Raw genomic sequence first — 19,479 nt, 5'->3', positions numbered from 1 at the left:
CATCAATTACTGTTCTTTAAAGTCACAGTGAGATCTTCCAACATTGAGCCTTTGTGATTATGAACAAATACACATTTATCTCCTTCCAGTGAAAATTTTTCACCATGTTTGTGGCAGATTTTATACCAAAAAATATGATTGGCGCAAATTTATTGTGCGTTTGAATGCGAAGGCCCAGACACTGAAAAATGGACTTAGTGAAATTTTTATTTTACTTTCTACAGCACAAAGCAAAACTTGACACGAAAAATAACCCAATATATGATATATATAGTTAATTTATTTCTGTGTTTTATTTTTTGCAGGGGAAAAACCATACAAATGTACGTGGGAAGGATGTGAGTGGAGATTTGCACGATCAGATGAACTGACGAGACATTATAGAAAACACACGGGTGCAAAACCATTCCGATGTAAAGTTTGTGATAGATGCTTTTCACGTTCAGATCATTTAGCATTACATATGAAAAGACACCAAACGTCAGACTTATAGCATCAGGGTCAGCTAGGAGTTTTAAGAAATCTCAAACTTAATCATGACCACATAATATATCGAGAAAAAATGTATCTCATATTCTAGAATCAAATTCTAGTGAGGAATAATGATCTGTGTTAGTCTCTACGCATTATATCGTCATAGAAACCAGAATGCCGAGATGTTTAGAATATCAGCCAATCAAGATCAAACGAATCATTTAGTGCTTTTCAGTCAAAACAAATGTACTATTTAACGTTATAAGGATGCAGTTAACCTTGTTATGATTACATTTTTACTTACACTTTAACAATGCAACTTGTATTAACTGAATTTCTGTACACGTATATTAGTTCTTATGAACAAAACCTAATTTATTGGAATTTTTGCCTCTATCCAACCATCCTTTAATTACTTAAATTATGGGAAATAACTATGTATAAATACAGACAATTTTTCATTTTTTCAACACTAATTAGAATTAAGTCTGCGACAAATATTTTCGTGTCACATATTCTCATGTGTTATTACCAGATTATATATGTACATTTTTATTACAAACATGTTACAAAAAACAGCTAGATATGCCTTTGGAATTTATTCAGAAAAAAATACGATTTTATTTAGACTCTTCAGTCATGTCAATGTTAAATTACTTTTCCTTCAAGGTTAATTTTCAATTTTCATTCATGCCAAAGGTAACCTTTTGTATTGCTTTGAATGTTTCTGTAGAAATTTGACCTAGATTTTCTGCCCTTGACTTTTATGTACTAGTTGAAGATAAAATGAACTAAAGACCTTAGGCCGATTTGTTTCTTACGATCAAGCATAAAGTTTAATTTTGTCAGATTATTGATGACATTATACATATTATATGTTAAAATCTTCTTTTCTGTGTTATGTGATGGGAAGATTATGGGGTCAAGGTAATTTATATGCATTAAAATCAATAGGTAGACGGAAATCAGATGATTTTTCTCTTAAAAGTGCTATATTACTGTATATAAGACATCTTTTTAGAACCTAGGGGAATAACATATTTACTTCATTCATAACCATGGGAAGAAAAGCTCCAGGAAAGGGATTATCTCCCCTTTTTGTTGATGAACTGATTAAAAGGGAGATAATTCACTGTTGGTGTAACATCTAGTGCATTCAGAGTTGTGCATCAAAATGATACAAATGCATAGGTGTTATATATTATAATCAAGATTTTGGAAAAAGAAAAATGAATTGTTTTGAAATCCTACTATGTGTATGAGAATTAAATATTCAGATTTTTAGTGTAAATTTTCCTGTTATATTGTATTATGGTTAATGTTATGTTTTTGGTATTTTTGTTTTACAGTAATTTTTCATATACAGTAATTTAAACAGTGCTATAAAGATATCTATGTAAAATTACTATTCAGCTAAACTTTTACTGGTAATATTGACTTCTTTAAATTTAAAAAAAAGAGAAGGGATTAAGCAGTCAAAAATAGAAAGAGTTAATTCAAAAGACACACAAATTTTTCCGTCATAAGGATTGGGGAAAGGGACTTAACCAAATCTAATCCCATGGATCCCTAACTTGTACAGCCAGAGAGTAGTTAAAATTAACCAAAAACAAATTAAGTTTAGATATACTGGACACAAGTGGGGCACAATTTAATTTAATTAACACACCTTTAATATTAAAATGTATGATAAACTGTCAATAATCCTGGTTTTCATCAGATTGAACTAAAAGTATATGAACATGGTTGTCTCCCCTTTAATAAACATTGTAATGTATTCTATGTTGTGATATTTTGTTTTATCTGTGCTTTATCACCAATAGTGCATTAATTATTCCATATGAAAAAATTAGTTTGAGTAAATATAGACTTAAGGATAAGGTATTTAACCCTTCAGATCATTAATGTGTTTGTTGAAGCCAGTTTCATTGGTGCTTTTTAAGCACTCATATGAAAAAGAATTAAAATAATCTGTTTTGCTTAGAAGAATGTATTGATGAAAATGGTTCAAACAAACATACCAGTGATTCTTAAGAGTTATCTCCCTTATTCTAGGTCAACTTAATATGAATAAAAGGTCATGAGATGAAACCAAAAAATGAAAGGGAAAAAAAACAAATTGATCTAGAGGTCAACACACCATCTCAAGTTTGTGGTCTTGTGGCATTGTATCAATTTATTTTATTTTATATTTTGAAAATACTGATTTAATATTTCCAATACAGAGTTACTGGTAATCATTTCAAGCAGAAAGATAGTGAACTGTGAACTGAAATTATAAGGGGTGTTCCATTGAAATGGCTGTAAAAAGGGCAAGAAGGGACTCCCAAAGACCCGTACAACCAACATACCTTGTTTGGGTAATTTTGCAAACATCAAATGAACATAAAACCATAAATGACCCCTGAACCATGAACCATGACCAATGAACCATGACCCATGTACAAAAATAAAAATTCCCTTCCTACCCTCTCACAATCATTAAATGGAATATTACCCTGAAGTATAAAACAATATACATAGATACTAAAAGAAAAAGCTTAGCACTTAATATTTATAAGAAACCTATTGTAATGATGAGAGTACATTTAAATCAACATACTATGATAAAGTAATTTCTTTTCATTATAGTTTTTTGATGCTGATTAAATCTCTGAGCTCTTTAAATGTTGATATTGAAACACAGCAATTTCACTAATAAATACCTGGATACTGATACAGTCCAGGTATTGTGACATGTAGGATATTCACTCTCTTGACCTTTGACCTAAAATAGTGGACAGTTGTATCATTTGCAAATCAAAATCTCATCTGGTTTTATTTGGAAATATTAATTTTGTCACGATTTAATTAGTAAACAACCAATAAATGATTTATTTTATACTTGATGGCAAATACGTGAAGTATCAGTAATGAAAAAGTAATATGAGATTGTATTGGTATATTAATAATGTATTATTAAAATTGATTTCTCATTCTTTAAATGAAAAAGTGGCTGATGTCAGCAAAATTGCTTTAAAAGGTGTTCCTTGGGCTCTGTATTGACTTAGAAGGATGGACCATATCCCTGGGCTCTGTATTGACTTAGAAGGATGGGACCATATTCCTGACTCTGAAGGACTTAGAAGGATGGGACAATATCCCTGGGCTCTGAAGGACTTAGAAGGATGGACCATATACCTGGGCTCTTAAGGACTTAGAAGGATGGACCATATCCCTGGGCTCTGAAGGACTTAGAAGGATGGACCATATCCCTGGGCTCTGAAGGACTTAGAAGGATGGACCATATACCTGGGCTCGGAAGGAATTGAATGATTGGCTATACTAAAAGTTGGCTCATTACAAAAATTTCAAAAACACATAAATTTCGATTGTTTTAATGTAAATATTTCAACTCCACCAAATATGTTCAAGATACATTTTATTTTGGGAGTGGGCTTGTGAAGGATAATTTTTGATTAGGTGCAAATGATCAAATCACAAATCACAAGATCTGACAAACCAAAGCTGAAGTATTATGATTTTAACATTATATAAAAAAACCATACTCTGATTTGTAGTTTTTCATGAACAGATACCAGAACATTCAAATACCAGATATTCCTTGCAGACAATATCCTTTAGTATTTTCGCTATAGTAGAAGGATGTTAACATTGGATATGCTAAAATAATCCTTACTTCAACTTTACGTATTTGTTCATACTTGTTGAAGCTGTTGGCATTTCTAAACTTTCAGAATACCCCTCTCTGACTTTCTGAGTGTTATTCATAATTTGTTGTCAAGCAATGTGCTAACTGTTAAAGAGCTAACCAATTACATCCTTCAACTTTTCTAAAATGTGTTGAACCTAAAGGGAAGTTTAGCAAGGACATACCGGTTATTTCCCCTTTTTAACAAACTGTGGTGTAAGGGAAGTAACTCTAATTTGTATGTGGCAATTTTTCATTCATTATGCATTGATAGTCTGTGATACTATGTATTTTATTACATGTTTTTATATATTAATATATTGTCTTGCCTTAAGTAGTTTGATGTAGATTTTCCAGTGAAAAAGTAGAAACTTTAAAAAGCCATGCATGCAGCATTTCTAAATGTTATGGGTATTTTTTGTTTTTTTGCAACAGCTTAATCATGTTAATTAATTGAAACTAATTAGAAGGTTTAAGAATGTTATATGAGGATTTTTTCTTTCACATTGTTTTATTTAATTAGTTGTTTCTAAATCTATGGGTAATTTTATTGTTCTAAATTAAAATAATGTCACATCATTGGTTGAATTTCCATTGTTTAGGACGGTTTGTAACCAATCAGAACGTTTTGATGTATACTTTTGAAAATATTTCCCAGAATACAATAGATTTTCAAATGGCCAGTTGGTATTGTCTCATATGAACACTTGAATATTCTAGCCACAATAATGAATCAGTCAACCCAACCATTTGTTGAAGGTGCTAACCAATCTACTAAACCCCATTGTTTCACTGGCAATACAAACTATATGCAACATATTCATGTGTTAAAATTAAAAGAACATTGACAACATTTGTAGATTTCACAAATTTCAAAACAAATTTGTGTCTAGATTACAGACTTTAAAAGTTGAATCAAAAGGATTATGTCATAAATAAGATACTGTTACCATGGTTACATATTCAATATCAGCATTATTTGCAAAGTTGTTCATTACACATGTATTGGAAAGTAGGTGATTATAAATTTGTATCTTCAAACGGAAAATTATTTAAATATCTTTTAGTGGGAAAGTGTATTTATCATTCCAAATGATATGATTAGAAAAAGGGGTGTATTATTTTCTGCCAGAACATGAAAGATTAGATTCTTATGAATTGAAACCTGGTGAAAGGGGAAATTACTTATGATTTAATGTAAGCATATAAGTTGCTGTAAACATAACTTTTTTTGTAACTTTTTTTTGTAAACAATTATTTTCACAATTTATTTAAGGGACTTTCTTGTGTAAAAAGAAACATAATTATAGAGGGTCATGGATGTGTCTAACTTGGATCTTCTGTCCAATGAACACATCAGAAGAGTAAGAAAATCTTGTAAATAAACCACCAGCAAGTCTTCTATAAAAGGCTTTGGGCGAAAAAATTATCTGTGAAAATAAGTTGGTTTACAATAAATGTAAGATAAATTTGGAGTTGTCTTTCTTTGTGCAAAATATAGGGTAATTTTAAATTTGGTTGAATAAGAATTTTTGATATAGTAATAAATATAATGTTTTGAATGCAAAATATCTTAAATTCTCTATACTTTTTTATATTAAAATTTTCATTAGATATTTGTATGAGGTTGATTATTAAAGGTTACATTATTCAAAATGAAATTAATCAGATTCATTACTTACAAATCATGTTTAATCAGCTTTTAGCATAAATGAAATAAGATTTTTCATTCTCGTTTCTAACAGAACAATAAATGATCTACAAACCACATTATGTAATCCAGAAGTATTTAGTAAAATATCAACTAAGACGATTTCCTATGATGTAAAAGAACAAGTCATACCATACTAGTGAGAAGAAACTCTGAATAAAAAAATAATGTGGAAATTTATGTAAATTTTAGCATTTGTTATTGCAATGTAATGTTAATACAAAAAAGCTCTTCGGAAGCACAAAAATTATAAAGTGTTATTTATAAATTATTAATATTTGACTTTTTGAACAGCTCAGTTGAATATTATATAAGATACAATTGCTTGCTTTATTTCTTCTGTTTGACAAACCTCTAAAATCTAAGTCTAAATAAAGAAACCATTTACGCTTCAAAAATAACCATCCTGGAATCAGAGCAACTGGACATGCAGTAATTTCACAGTAGTTTGTGTTGCCTTTGCCGGTGAGAAGTTAACAAATTTTTTAAGTAGCATTCAGATCTGAATTAAAATGTGATAATTTAATTGAATCCATGATAATATATATCCCCATGAGTATTGAGTGTGTTTCCTATATACTGAAATATATTAAATATATTAGTGAATTGTTATGGTCAGTCCAGTAACCTTATGTTACCTTGTTTTACTGATATGGTATAACCTTTCTTTAATGTGGCACATACCATTATTGTTTGTAGGGAAGGTGTTGATGTATGAGATGCATCTTATTATTTGTTTATATGAGATATCTTTTTGAGAATATGTATACATTTAATTTTGCAATTTATTGTTTTATGTATATATAACTATTGTGTACATATTCTGAAGATAAGATATTGAATAAATATATATATTTACTTTTTATTTTATTATTTTATGATTGAAGGAGAGGAAAGGTAAATATCAGTGTGACAGCAATTGAATATTTTAAGATGTTTTACATTCGTTCTGTTAGTTTATATAGTCTAACGTTTGATTTTGTCTGGTTTTGTGGACTTTCCCCTTTTTGGATTTACCTTGGAGTTCGTTTTTCATACGACCAATTTTTTGCAGTCGTATATTGCTATCATGTTGGCGTCATCGTCGTCGTCCAAAGACATTTGGTTTCCATACAATAACTTTTAGTATGAAATTATATCTGAATGTTCAAAACACATGTACCACAAAAGGAAGGTTGGGATTGATTTTGGGGGTGATGGTCCTAACCGTTTAGGAATTAGGGGCCAAAAAGGGGCCCAAAACAAGCATTTTTCTAGTTACAGGACATTAACTTGTGTATAAGTATTTTGATTGCTCTGAAATTGTACCACAAGGTTCAATACCACAAGTAGAAGGTTGGGAATCATTTTGGGGGTCAATTTTTTTTCCTCAAGATTTAAGAAATTGTCAATCTTCCAAAGGAAAATTGGGGGTCAAAATTTATTTTTGCTAATTCTTTATATATAGTCTGAAAACAGATTTAATAAGTATTGCACAACAGCACAGTGTATTGCACCACAGCAAGAAATCTTCACAATTGAATATAAATTCAAATCATATAACCAATTTCAAGTTCTTTGACTACATTTATTGTGTCGGAAACCTATAATGTGTCAAATATTTAATTACAATCCAAATTCAGACCTGTATCCAGCTTGAATATTTTATCCATTTTTGCCCCAACTGTTCAGTGTTGGATCTCTGCGGTCGTATCCAGCTGCGCTCAGCGAAGCAGTTTATTTTGTTAATACTTATTTTTTGCCCATCTAAGACGGGTCATATTATGGTATACCGCTGTCCGTCTGTCCATCCATCGTCAACACTTCGGACAAGAACTCAAAAATGCTTTCACCAATTTGCATGAAACTTTGGTGAATTGTTTATATCTATTGATGCAAGCTTTCTTTCAATTTTTATAAATTTCCGATGTAATGTTTCCAAGTTTTTATTCCTAGAAAAGGGGATTTTCTAGTTTTCAGACAAGAACTCAAAAACCTTTTTGAGCAGTATTCATGAAACTATGGTTTATATCTATTGAAATAAGCTTCCTTTTGTTTTTTTTTTTATAAATTTCTGATATGACATTGTGGAGTCATGATGGACTTTGTTCGTTGAAAAATCATCAAAACTAAAAGGGCAACAGGCATATCATACGCTCATCGCACAGCTCTTTATTTTTTAAAACATGGATTATATTTTAGTTGAAACTTGGAATTTTTTGTCATTTCGAAGTACAAGTCTATAAGAACTTTATTCTTTGTGGTTTAGTTTCAAATATCAGCCAACTGTATTGAAACATTGGGATCACTTTTTTCATTGTCTTTATAAATTACCAACTCATTGAAAATGGTGTGACATAATACAACCAAACGTGTACTAATATTTCTTTTCTTTTTTTTTAATTAAAAATATATAATATACAATAGTACAGACATTGAAATATCACTTCATATATATATATATATATATATATATATGTAGGACTCTGAACCGTGATGGTACTCCGAATCCCGCTGGTCACGCTGAAGTGCGATGGACCGCGCTGAAGTGCGTTGGTTAACACGTTGAATTGCGATGGTCTAGTGCGTTGGTGGTTATGCTGAATTGTGATGGTCTAACTGTGACGTTGATGTTCATTGTTACGATGAAGTGCGATGCTGTATACTAGCTAAAGTGCAATGGTCTGAAGTAAAAGAACCACATTTAATATTGATTGTAGTGGTTAGCATGCTAGCCTTGCATTTGGAAGGTCGATTTTGATTTCTGGTCAGGTGAAACTAACAGGTTGGGAAAAATCCTCGTAAATGGGTACTATCCCCATTTATGATATGGGTATTATACCTGAAATTGGGTATCAATTAACAGTGACAAAAAATCAAATTTTGTATTTCATCATGTTAGCTCTCATGGCGCAAATATTCATACAAATGGCAACATTTCCCTTTAAGACCATAGTTCAAATGAGAACTGAATACAAAGATAATGGCCTCCAAATATCCTACTTTTTTAAGACTGTTAACTTTTATCCTCATAACATTTCAGCCATGGCGTCTTTAAGAAAAATGTTGTCCTTTACCCGAATGCTTGAGCCATGACAGAAAATATCTGTAAATCCAAAATTTATATTTTTATCACTGAAAATTGATACCCGTTTTGGAGTATAATACCCATAAATGAGGATAATACCCATTTATAAGGATCCTTCCAAACCTGACCAAAGACTTAAAAACTTAAATTTTCTGATTATGCAGGGTCCAATGACAAATCTCAGTTTATCAAATGTAACTTGTTCTCGTCATGTCATAGCTAAGAAATTACTAACAACAATCATTCATCCATTTATCTGATGTCGTTTTCAGGAGACAAAAAAACGCCAAGTACATTTGTGCTTGACTTATGTCGAGACTTGTCACGTGTTCCTTCAAATACTTTAACATTAGCTGCTAGGTAAGTACACGTAAGGACCAGTCGGGTTTATTTCGGCCTTACCCGTGTTAAAAGATTAACACTGTAACCACAATAAAATTAGACTAGAGGGCCGGTTTTCTTACAAAGCAGGTTTCATCTAAGGAATAAAACAAAATTATATCAACTTGATATAACATAAACATTGCTAATAATTAATTTTATTATTACATTGTCCTCATAAAATCATGTAAAGCATACTTGAAGAAAAGTAAAAATTAATATTTAGGTCAGTATATTTCATTTGTCGTACAAAAAGTTTGCGGCATACTTCCAAACACTGGTTAGCCCATCTGCAGACCTTCACCTTTCAGCCGCTTTGCTCCTCACGATTTGCCTCCTGACTTGGTTTTACATATATTTGTAAACTCCACATGCATGCTCAAAACTGTTCGGGACTTGAATCGTTCGTTACTTTCTTTTTCCTTTTCTTTCCTTTGTTAGCATGAAACCTTCATTTACAAAATCTTATCCGCCTGCCTCCAAATTCCCGTTGTATTAAAAGTAACGTTGTATTTGAAAACGTCACAATATTCAAGCGTCATGCCAAACAATCGCATTTCAGCGAAAGGAGCATCGTACTTCGGAGCAAACCATCGCACTTCAGCGTCCCCATCGCACCTCCGAGTCCTACATTTATATATATATATATAAGTAGAGTATAATACAACTCATCAGAAAATGTATAGTACTAAGACTTGAATTTAACACTTTGTTTGGTTTTTATACATCCGTTTACGGGACGTATTATTATGATATACCTTTGTCTATCCGTCCGTGCGTCGTCGACATGTCGGAAAAAAACGCTTAAACCAATTTTCATGAAACTTTGGTGAATTGTTTATATCTACTGAAGTAAGCTCTCTTTCCATTTTTAAAAAGATTAGATTTTATGTTTCCCAGTTATGGATGGTCACTGGATGTGGAGGAAAAGATGGCTGACACGCTTTTTAGCTCCTGATATTTTATGATATTCAAGCACGTTTTATGCAGTTTGTTTTAATGCACATGTATATATAGCTGTACTCAAACATTCACTTCAACGTCACAATACGTTTTCTAGTTATTAACATAGTTTTAAATCAGTCCTAGGCCTGTCAAAGTGCGTTTTTACCGCTGGCTATAATTTGCCGCCATTTAAAAAATATATAGATAAAAATATATAAGTACGTTCCGGGTATTCAAGCACGTAGTAATAGGGTAAAATAAAAAAAAAATGGTATATACACCAGTTAAAGCTATGAACAATCAATGTACAGACAATACAAAACCATCAAAATAGATGTTGACTATGAACTGAATAAAACAAAGCTATGTCTAATAAATTGAAAGCTTCTGAGAAGAAACTTACTGTCGTACCCGAGTATAAAAGTGGTAACTTAGTATTAACATTTTCTGAGGCAGCATATGAAGAATTCCGAGTAGTCACAAAAAAAGTCCTATTGAGCTCTGACCTACATATAAATCAGACAAATACATGTACCACTGATAAATTTGGATCGATTGTCTCGGAATCTCGTAACGTAACAAAAGGTAGAAAAAAGATATATGTACTAAATTTCTACAATTCGACCTATAGAGTGCTTTTGAATGGAAACCAGAATCATATTATTGATTTTGTATCTTCACAACTATCTGACATTGTACTGATTCTAGATCGTAATAAAGACTTTGCTTACTTAAATGCCAAAAAAAGAGAGGACTGTCAATGCTTCCTTAAGAACAATAAATGACAAAAAAAAAACAAATAGAGAAGCGAAGAAATCTTATGACTCAGCACCTACTGCTTGTTACTTAGACTTATCAATAACAAATAGTAAAAATGCATTGATAATGAAAAAGACGAAAACTCAATATGTCCACCATGTCTATTATTGTGTGAAACTGACTCAAAAGCTGTAGAATGTGACTCGTGCCACCGTCAGGTGCACTATGAGTGTGAAAATATAACGTTAGAAGAAATTGAACAACTAGAAAAAATCAGAACTGACCATATAAATCTAAATCAGAATTCACATTCTCCAGAACTTGCTACCAATACAAACTCAGAACTTAACAATAATACAAGTAATCAACAAGTGTCAATACATACATTGCACAATGATATCAATACTTCTGTTATTACCAACAAGAAAAATGATGATAAATATATGCTTTCTCCAATTACACGCGTAACAAGAAGCATCTCTCTCTCACAGTGAATAAAATACTTGCTCAATCACAAGACAAAAGTCCAGTGAGGGTACAGTCACAAAATAAATGAAGCTCGACCAATTGTAACACAAAAAATTATAATTCAATACTAGAAGAGGAAATCATCCACTTGAAAGCAAAATTAACTCGTAATGAAAAGCTTTTGAAGAATTAAGATAGACAATTATCTAGATAGAAGGGGCTTGTAACAAACAGAGCATACACAGTAAAACTGGAAAAGGATATTATAAACCTCGCTCAGAATTCAAAAACAAAAAAAGTGGTGTTAATTCAAGAAAGGAAAGCCATAATGATGATGAACACTCTAGAGACCACAATGAGGACATAAAATCATGGATTTTAGAACACAGAATAAAAACATTAGAATATGATGCTATCAAGTAGGATAACAAAATAAATAATTGAAAAACTAATGGACATGAAAATCGATTTGATGACTCATGGCAACCAATACTGTCGTTCGCACCAACAGACATTATACTGATGTAATTGATCCTGTTAGTGACAATTTAAATACATGTACACCAAACAGTAATAATTTTATGGAAGAAGAATTCTGCCTAAGAAAGATGAAATACCTGTTTCACAATCTGAAGTCAACCTGGATTTTTTTAGACAAACAAGGCCAGAAGAAACACTTACGCATGAAAGAAATCCAAATACCAATAAACGGGAAACGTCCAATGAACCCAAATGTCCATACTCCAATCAAGAAACCCTCACATGATAACATCAAACCAACATGCGCCTCATCATTTATATCCACTTCAACCAAATCAACGTTTGCCTCCGATAATGCGGATGTACGGTCTAAGGTGCCATAACAAAAGGCAAATTACTATTTTATCTATTCTTTTAATTTTGAAGGATTCGCATCAAATACATTATATCTGGAAAACCTGTCTAAACGAGCTGACATTATTTTCTTGCAAGGAACATTGGGTACATAGTTGGGAAAAGAATAAAATTGAAGACTATATGGACAATTTAAATTTTATAAGTCACATAAAATGCTATGATGATGAAATCATTATGGACCTACTTGAACGTAAACGTGGACATCCTGGGGTAGCTATATGCTACAAAAAGGTATCGCGAACTATATTGAAAAATTAACTGATGGTGGAAATAGAGCAATAGCCATTCGAATAAATTCAGCAAAGCCTATCATATTAATCTGACATATTTACCAACCCGTGGAAATATGGTCACGAGAGATGACTACATAGCCGTACTTGATCAGCTGGTTGAAATCATTTTAAAATATAGACAATTGTATGATATATTGATTGGCGGAGATGTGAATGCGTCCTTACATCGCAGTACGATAAATGTAAAAGATAATGACAAAAATGTCTACATGAAAATAAATTGAAAATACCTACTATATGTCCTGTATAAAATACCTTTTATCATTTTAACAATAGGGATGAATCCCAAAATAGACTTTTTTTTATTGAAAACAAGGAGATTGTGGAAATATATGTAACATTTCAGAGAGAACCTTTTAATACTTCTTGCCATGACCCTGTAATGGTATTAATGCAGAGAGATATGCAGGCGGATAAGGTTATTAATGAAAAGGTTCATGTTCACAGAATTACATGGAACAAAATGGACATTTCTGAGAACGAAAAACTGGTTGACATTGAGTTGAATCAGAAAATAAAGGAATCTGAGACTTTAACAGTGTGTAATATAAACTCATTTATGTCATCTATTTGTAAAACAATAGTTTCAACAGCTGAAGACTTACAACCAAGGAAAACGAACACTTTTAGAGGAAACGTGATTGGACTCCTCAAATGTCGTATCTTGCTAAACAGGCAAATTTATTCCACTGGAAATGGAAAGCGGAGGGTGATAAAAATAGGAACTGTAAACATTATCGAAAAATAAGAGCAATTAAGAAAAACCTACGTTCTGTCCAGAGAAGGTATGAAGCAATTAAACGTCAAAATAAAATGTCTGAAATTATGATACTAAGTGAAACAAATGATAAACAATATTATACACTGGTAAAACATCAAAGAAGACAAACGTCCTCGACTACCTCAATTTTAAAATATAACGAAAATGTTGCAGATTGTGATGAAGACATTTCGGAAACATGTGCTGATTACTTTGAAGATCTTGCCACCCCAGTTAACAACCCATGTTTTGATAATGAATATAAGATCCGTGTTGAAAACGACAATAGTTTATTACATGAAATATTCACTACAGGTAAAGACCCACTTTAGATGGTAAATGAAGATGAAGATATAGACTGCATATTTTCATTTAAAAACGGTAAGGATCCCGATGAGACAAGAGTAAATAGCGAGTAACTTAAATATGGAGGTCAAAATGTAGTATCCATACTTACAATCATTGCAAATTTTATTTTCAATAATATACATATTCCAACTGGTCTCAAGAATGGCATAGCACGTCCTATATTTAAAAATGATGGTAAACCAATAGACAATCATAATTCATACAGAAAAATTACTGGAACCAATCCTATAGGAAAAAATGATAGAAAAACTGCATTTATCCAGAAACAACACGAATATTCGTAAAAACCAAAGTATATTACAAAAAGGATTTACTGAAAGAGAATGTCCTGTGATAGCTGGATTGAGTTTAACGGAACTGTTTATTTAGGCTATAGAAAATAACAGAAACATATTTTGTTGCCGTAACAGATACACAAAAGTAATTCGATATAGTTTGGCATGACCATGATGACGGAATGTTCAGAGAAATGTTTAGATATAATATAGTTGGTGATAATGGACTCCTATTTAAGGAATGGTACAGCAATGTAAAAACAAAAAATAAATGGCAAGGACAATTCTCACGTACTTTCCAAGAACTGCAAGGTGTGATACAAAGAGGAGCATGGTCCCCTGCCGCCTACAAAATATTCATGAACTCTTTATTAAAAATTTTGAGACTGAACAGCTAGGTGCACGTATAGGCTATGTGTATTGTGGAGTTCCAACGGTAGCTGATGATGTGACCTTAATTTCAAATGACCCGTTCGAACTACAATCTATGCTCGATATGCAAATGTTTCATGCCAATAAACAAAGATACATACATTATTAGCAGTAAAAAATCATGTGTTCTCCAAAGTAAAAGCAATGGAACCCATAGTTGGAACACTAACGGTCAAGCTCTGAAAACACCAAATACTGCAACCCATCTAGGAATTAAGCGGTATAATGGATCAAAAACTGGCGCCATAGAAGTTGTACCAAACAGAATACAAACTGCACGTAAAACTGTATATTCTTTCATGGGCGCAGGCCTTCATGGCCTTAATGGTATAAACCCAAAAGTGTCTCTCCATGTTATTATGTTATTCCAAGATGCTTTATGGATGTGATATGTTTGTCAGCGAAATATATCTAAAATCTTAGTACTTATTTCTATAAACTTCTGAAACAAATTCAGCATTTACCAGAGAGAACCGCTAATACTGGCTCCCTATTGCTATTTAGTCAGATTCCGATTGAAGCTGTTGTTCATAAACGAATTCTATGTACTTTCAGAAACATAATAGCAGATACAAACTCTGTTGAATATAACACTGAAATAGGCAATTAGCTATAAAAAGCAAGGATTCTAAAAGCTGGTTTATAAAAATTGTGGAAAAAGCTGACAAGTATGAACCACCATCTCCTTATGATTTATTAGATAATCCTCCTTGCAAAAGTAAATGGCAAAAACTGGTCTCCAAGACTATTAACTTTTATTGGCTGGAAAGAATAAATGGTGATGCCAAAGAAAAATCAACTTTAAAACTATTTAATATTGATGACACAATTATTGGCAAATCTTATATTTTATTTAGTGGGGGTGATGAGCCTTTTGCTGTCAAACGATGTAACATAAAATCCAAGCTTGCTTGTGGAACCTATACATTTCAACAAAACAGAGAAAAATTCAGTAGTCACTCGTTAGTCCAATTTGTCAACTATGTAATCATGAACCAGAAGATCGTCAACATGCACTTTATAATCAAATGTGAATCCTTGGAGGAAATTAGGTTTCCGTTCATCGATAAATTGAAATGCTATCTTAAGGACATTATTAGTGGGACTCTGTTTGATTAACTATTTGATGAGAGTAACAACTTGCTACAATTAATTATTGACTGCTCAAAGTTTCATTGTTTGTCAACTCAACAACATGTACAAATAGAAAAGCGTGCATCAATTTTATGATCCTGAAGTAAAGTAGAAAACAGTTATATGCGATATGGACAAGATACATATGTGATGATATTAAAGTTGCAGTTCCATCAGAAATGGGAACTGTAATTTTGTAAATATAATGTTGGTGGGGTATGTACAGTGTACAGAGTATTTGTTCGTTATTTATTTTTTTTTTCTATAATTGATTTCATAAGTGCAACGTTTTCATTGTGTCCGAGGATATTCATATTGTGACAATCCATAAGGATTCAACAAGTTTAATTTACACTGACAAAAGATAACAGTGCCAGTGGTATATCTGATAGAAGTGGCAAATACAGGATGGGTAAAGGTAAAGTTATGGGATTTAATTCATTAAAATGGGGGATTTTCCAGTTTTCTGACTATAACTCAAAAAGACTTTGAACAATTTTCATGAACTTTGGTGAATTGTTTATATATATTGACATGAGTTCGCTTTCGATTTTTAAAAAATTCTAATTTTTTCATTTTGGAGTATTGGGACTTGATTCATAAAAAAGGGGGGCGGGGTTTGCAGTTTTCATATAATAACTCAAAAATGCTTTGAGCAGTTTTCATGAAACTTGGTGACTTATTTTATATCTACCAAAATAAGCTCCCTTTGTTTTTTTTTTTGTGAATTTCTGATATGACATTGAGGTATTATGGAACTTTTTTCGTCGAAAAAGTGATAGGCGTATCTTGCGTCCAACACTCTTTATTATAAAAGGTAACTTATCAAGTTGATATGGACAAAAAAGAAGAGAGAATTGAATAATTAAAAAAAAGATGAAAAAGAAAAGTAGAAAAAATAAATCAAGTAAAAAAAAAACAAACAAAAAACAAATAACAAGAAAAATTGTTGATTTTTCTGAAGAGGAAAAAAATGTAGTTATCTGTCTATTAATTTTTTTTAATTGCTAATCCATCAAATTATCATGGAAAGCCTCCTGGTAAATGTGCCAAGCTTGTACTTATATTTCTACAGGACATGGAAGTTAAGCAGGTGCTATTTTGATTTTTGATCGGAATGATTTATTAGGTTTCCCATACAAATTAGAAATACACTTCACAATTTCTGATCGTTTTAGTTTGTTAATTCTGCAACTTCTTGAAAACAGATGAGTTAAATTACGCAAAACTTTCACAGATTCTTCTACAAAACATAACGTTGTGTACCTGCTATTTCACATTGTATTCTGAGTGATTATATGGGTTTTATGGGTTTTCCAAAAAAAAAAAAAAAAAAATAACCCCCCAAAAAAGCTGATTATATTATTTAAAAAAGGCATGAAACAAAAAAAATTCTTTGAAAGACTCACACATTTTTTTTCATACTTAGATGTTTAGTTGAACAGTTATAATGCTGCTTTTTGTATGATATTTTATTTTTCCTAGACTTTCATATGATTTTTGTCTTGAGGAAATTAAACTCTTCCGTTTTACACTTTGAGTTCACCACTTACTATTCCATAATGGACAAGTTCACATATTGATTCACTATTAACCAAGTTCTCTCATAGTACTAGTATTGAATAATGAAGAAGTCCCGGCATGGTTTAAATGATGGACAAAGCACCAAACAGTATTCAAAGGTGGACAGCTCCCCATACGGTTATCAATGATGCACAGGTAGGTCCCAAAACGGTTACCAATGATGAACAGCCCCACGAACGGTTATCAATAATGGACAGGTCCCCGCACAGTTATCAATGATGGACAGGTAAGTCCCAAAATCGTTATCAATAATGAACAGCCCCCGCTCAGTTATTAATGATGGACAGGTCCCCACACGGTTATCAATGGGGGACATGTCCCCACTCGTTTATCAATAATGGACTGGTTCCCGCACGGTTATTAACGATGGACAGGTCCCCACACGGTTATCAATGAGGTACAGGTCCCCACACAGTTATCAGTTATAGGTCCTCACACGGTACACAATGATTGACAAATCCCCAAGCGGTACACAATGATTGACAAGTCCCCACGCGGTATTCCACGATTGACAAGATCCTACACCAGTGGCGGATCCAGAGAGGTGGGGGGTCTGGTGGTTGGTACCCCCTTTTTTGACGATCAATGCATTTGAATGGGGCCATATAGTTGGAACCGCCCCCCTTTTATAAATGGCTAGATCCGCACATGTCCTACACGATATTAAATGGTGGATAAGTGCTCACACAGTACACAATATTAGACAAGTCCCCACACGGTATTCCACGATTGACAAGCTCCCTCACGATATTCAGTGATGAACATGTTCTCACACGGTACACAATAATGGACAAGTATTTATATTGATTTTGCTATCAGTAAATTAAAATCTAAATATTATTGTTATATACATATGCACATTCATGGCTCTACAATCTGTCGATACCTGTATTTGGCATTGCACAAGGTCATGTTTTTCTCTGACTATTTATGACGTCTTTACACTAAATCCATTGGATGTGTACTGATTGATAATTTAGTCTTAGATGCATGATTTGTTTTTTAGTTGTTATTGGCTTTGAACTATCTGTCAGTAACTTCGAGAACTCCTAAATCTGTACTTCGTGTCCTTTTTGTTTTTAGGGATGAGGGATGGATAAATATCCTGCCACGTCTGGTCTGTGTTTTTCTTTGATAGTTCTGCTTTGTTTTGATCTGATGAGTTAAGCCGTTTTCAACTGATTTTCATAGTTTGTTCTTATGTTGTGCTGTTTCACCACTGTCGTAGGTTAGGGGAGGGTTGAACGCTCACAAACATGTTTAACCCCGCCACATTCTATATGTGCCTGTCCCAAGTCAGGAGCCTGTAGTTCATTGGTTGTCGTTGGTTCATGTCGGAAATATTTGTTTTTCGTAAATTGTGTTATAAATTTGGCCGTTAGTTTTCTCAATTGAATTGTTTCATATTTTTTATAGCCGACTATACGGAATGGGTTTTTCTCATTGTTGAAGGCAGTAGGGTTGCCTATAATTGCTTACATCCACTTCATTTGAACTTTGGTTGATAGTTGTCTCATTGGCAATCATACCTCATCTCCTTATTCTTATGTAATTTTACTACCGGGTAGTCTCAAATAGCATATATTTGAACCACTTATATTTACATAATTCAACTAAAGAAAACAATGATAATATATGAAATAACACAGGTACACTTATCAATGTAAAGTGCTCTTTTTATTTTTACACATAAAGCGAAATATTTATGATGGACCTAAATTTGTATGTGCAAAGCTCCTCATATTTCACTTGCTTCAAACATTCAGGACTATACATATATCACATTTTGCACATTTGTTCTGTGGTTATCTACTTTTGCTCTAGATTCAGAGATCATAGATGATTAATGAAACTTGATTAAAACCTAGAAATACAATCTCAAAACATGACAACCTATGAGATAAAGAATCAGCATGCCACCAAGGTGTAAAAATGGGCATATAATGCCAAAATGAGACATTTTACAGAAACTTGTGTAATGTTTTTATAGTTATTTCTGGAAATTGCAATAATCAGTCTTTTATTTGTGTCCATTGTTCAACAATCTAAATAATAAGTCCATGGAAAATCGTATGAATTAATAGTAAATAGAAAACAGTTAAGATTCCCACCTTTTAACCATATGTGTTTTCTTATTTTTCCTGACAATACCTTCTCAGGGAGATATTTTGTTTTGTTGGGCTTTTTCTTTACTGGTGTGACTTCAGTAGAAAATAATTTTTGTGATAATAAGTTCTTT

The 19,479-nt window shown here is 32.4% G+C and overlaps 1 protein-coding gene across 3 annotated transcripts in view; it reads left to right on the top strand.

The window, feature by feature from the left end:
- The window catches only part of LOC127717716 (Krueppel-like factor 6), a 177,913-nt gene that overhangs the window by 46,138 nt on the left and 112,296 nt on the right, over window positions 1-19,479 (top strand). The window contains exon 3 of one of the 3 annotated variants that reach the window (XM_052223485.1): window positions 306-6,735. The exons of the other annotated variants lie outside the window; for them this stretch is intronic. Within the exon in view, the coding sequence (XP_052079445.1) occupies window positions 306-493 (188 nt within the window). The 3' untranslated portion in view covers window positions 494-6,735. Of the gene's footprint in view, window positions 1-305; window positions 6,736-19,479 lie in introns of those variants that run through there. 3 annotated transcript variants of the gene reach the window in all.

The sequence above is a fragment of the Mytilus californianus genome, unplaced genomic scaffold, assembly GCF_021869535.1.
Source record: "Mytilus californianus isolate M0D057914Y unplaced genomic scaffold, xbMytCali1.0.p SCAF_10, whole genome shotgun sequence".
NCBI classification, from domain to species: Eukaryota; Metazoa; Mollusca; class Bivalvia; order Mytilida; family Mytilidae; genus Mytilus; species Mytilus californianus.
This window is presented reverse-complemented; position numbering and strand designations above follow the sequence as displayed.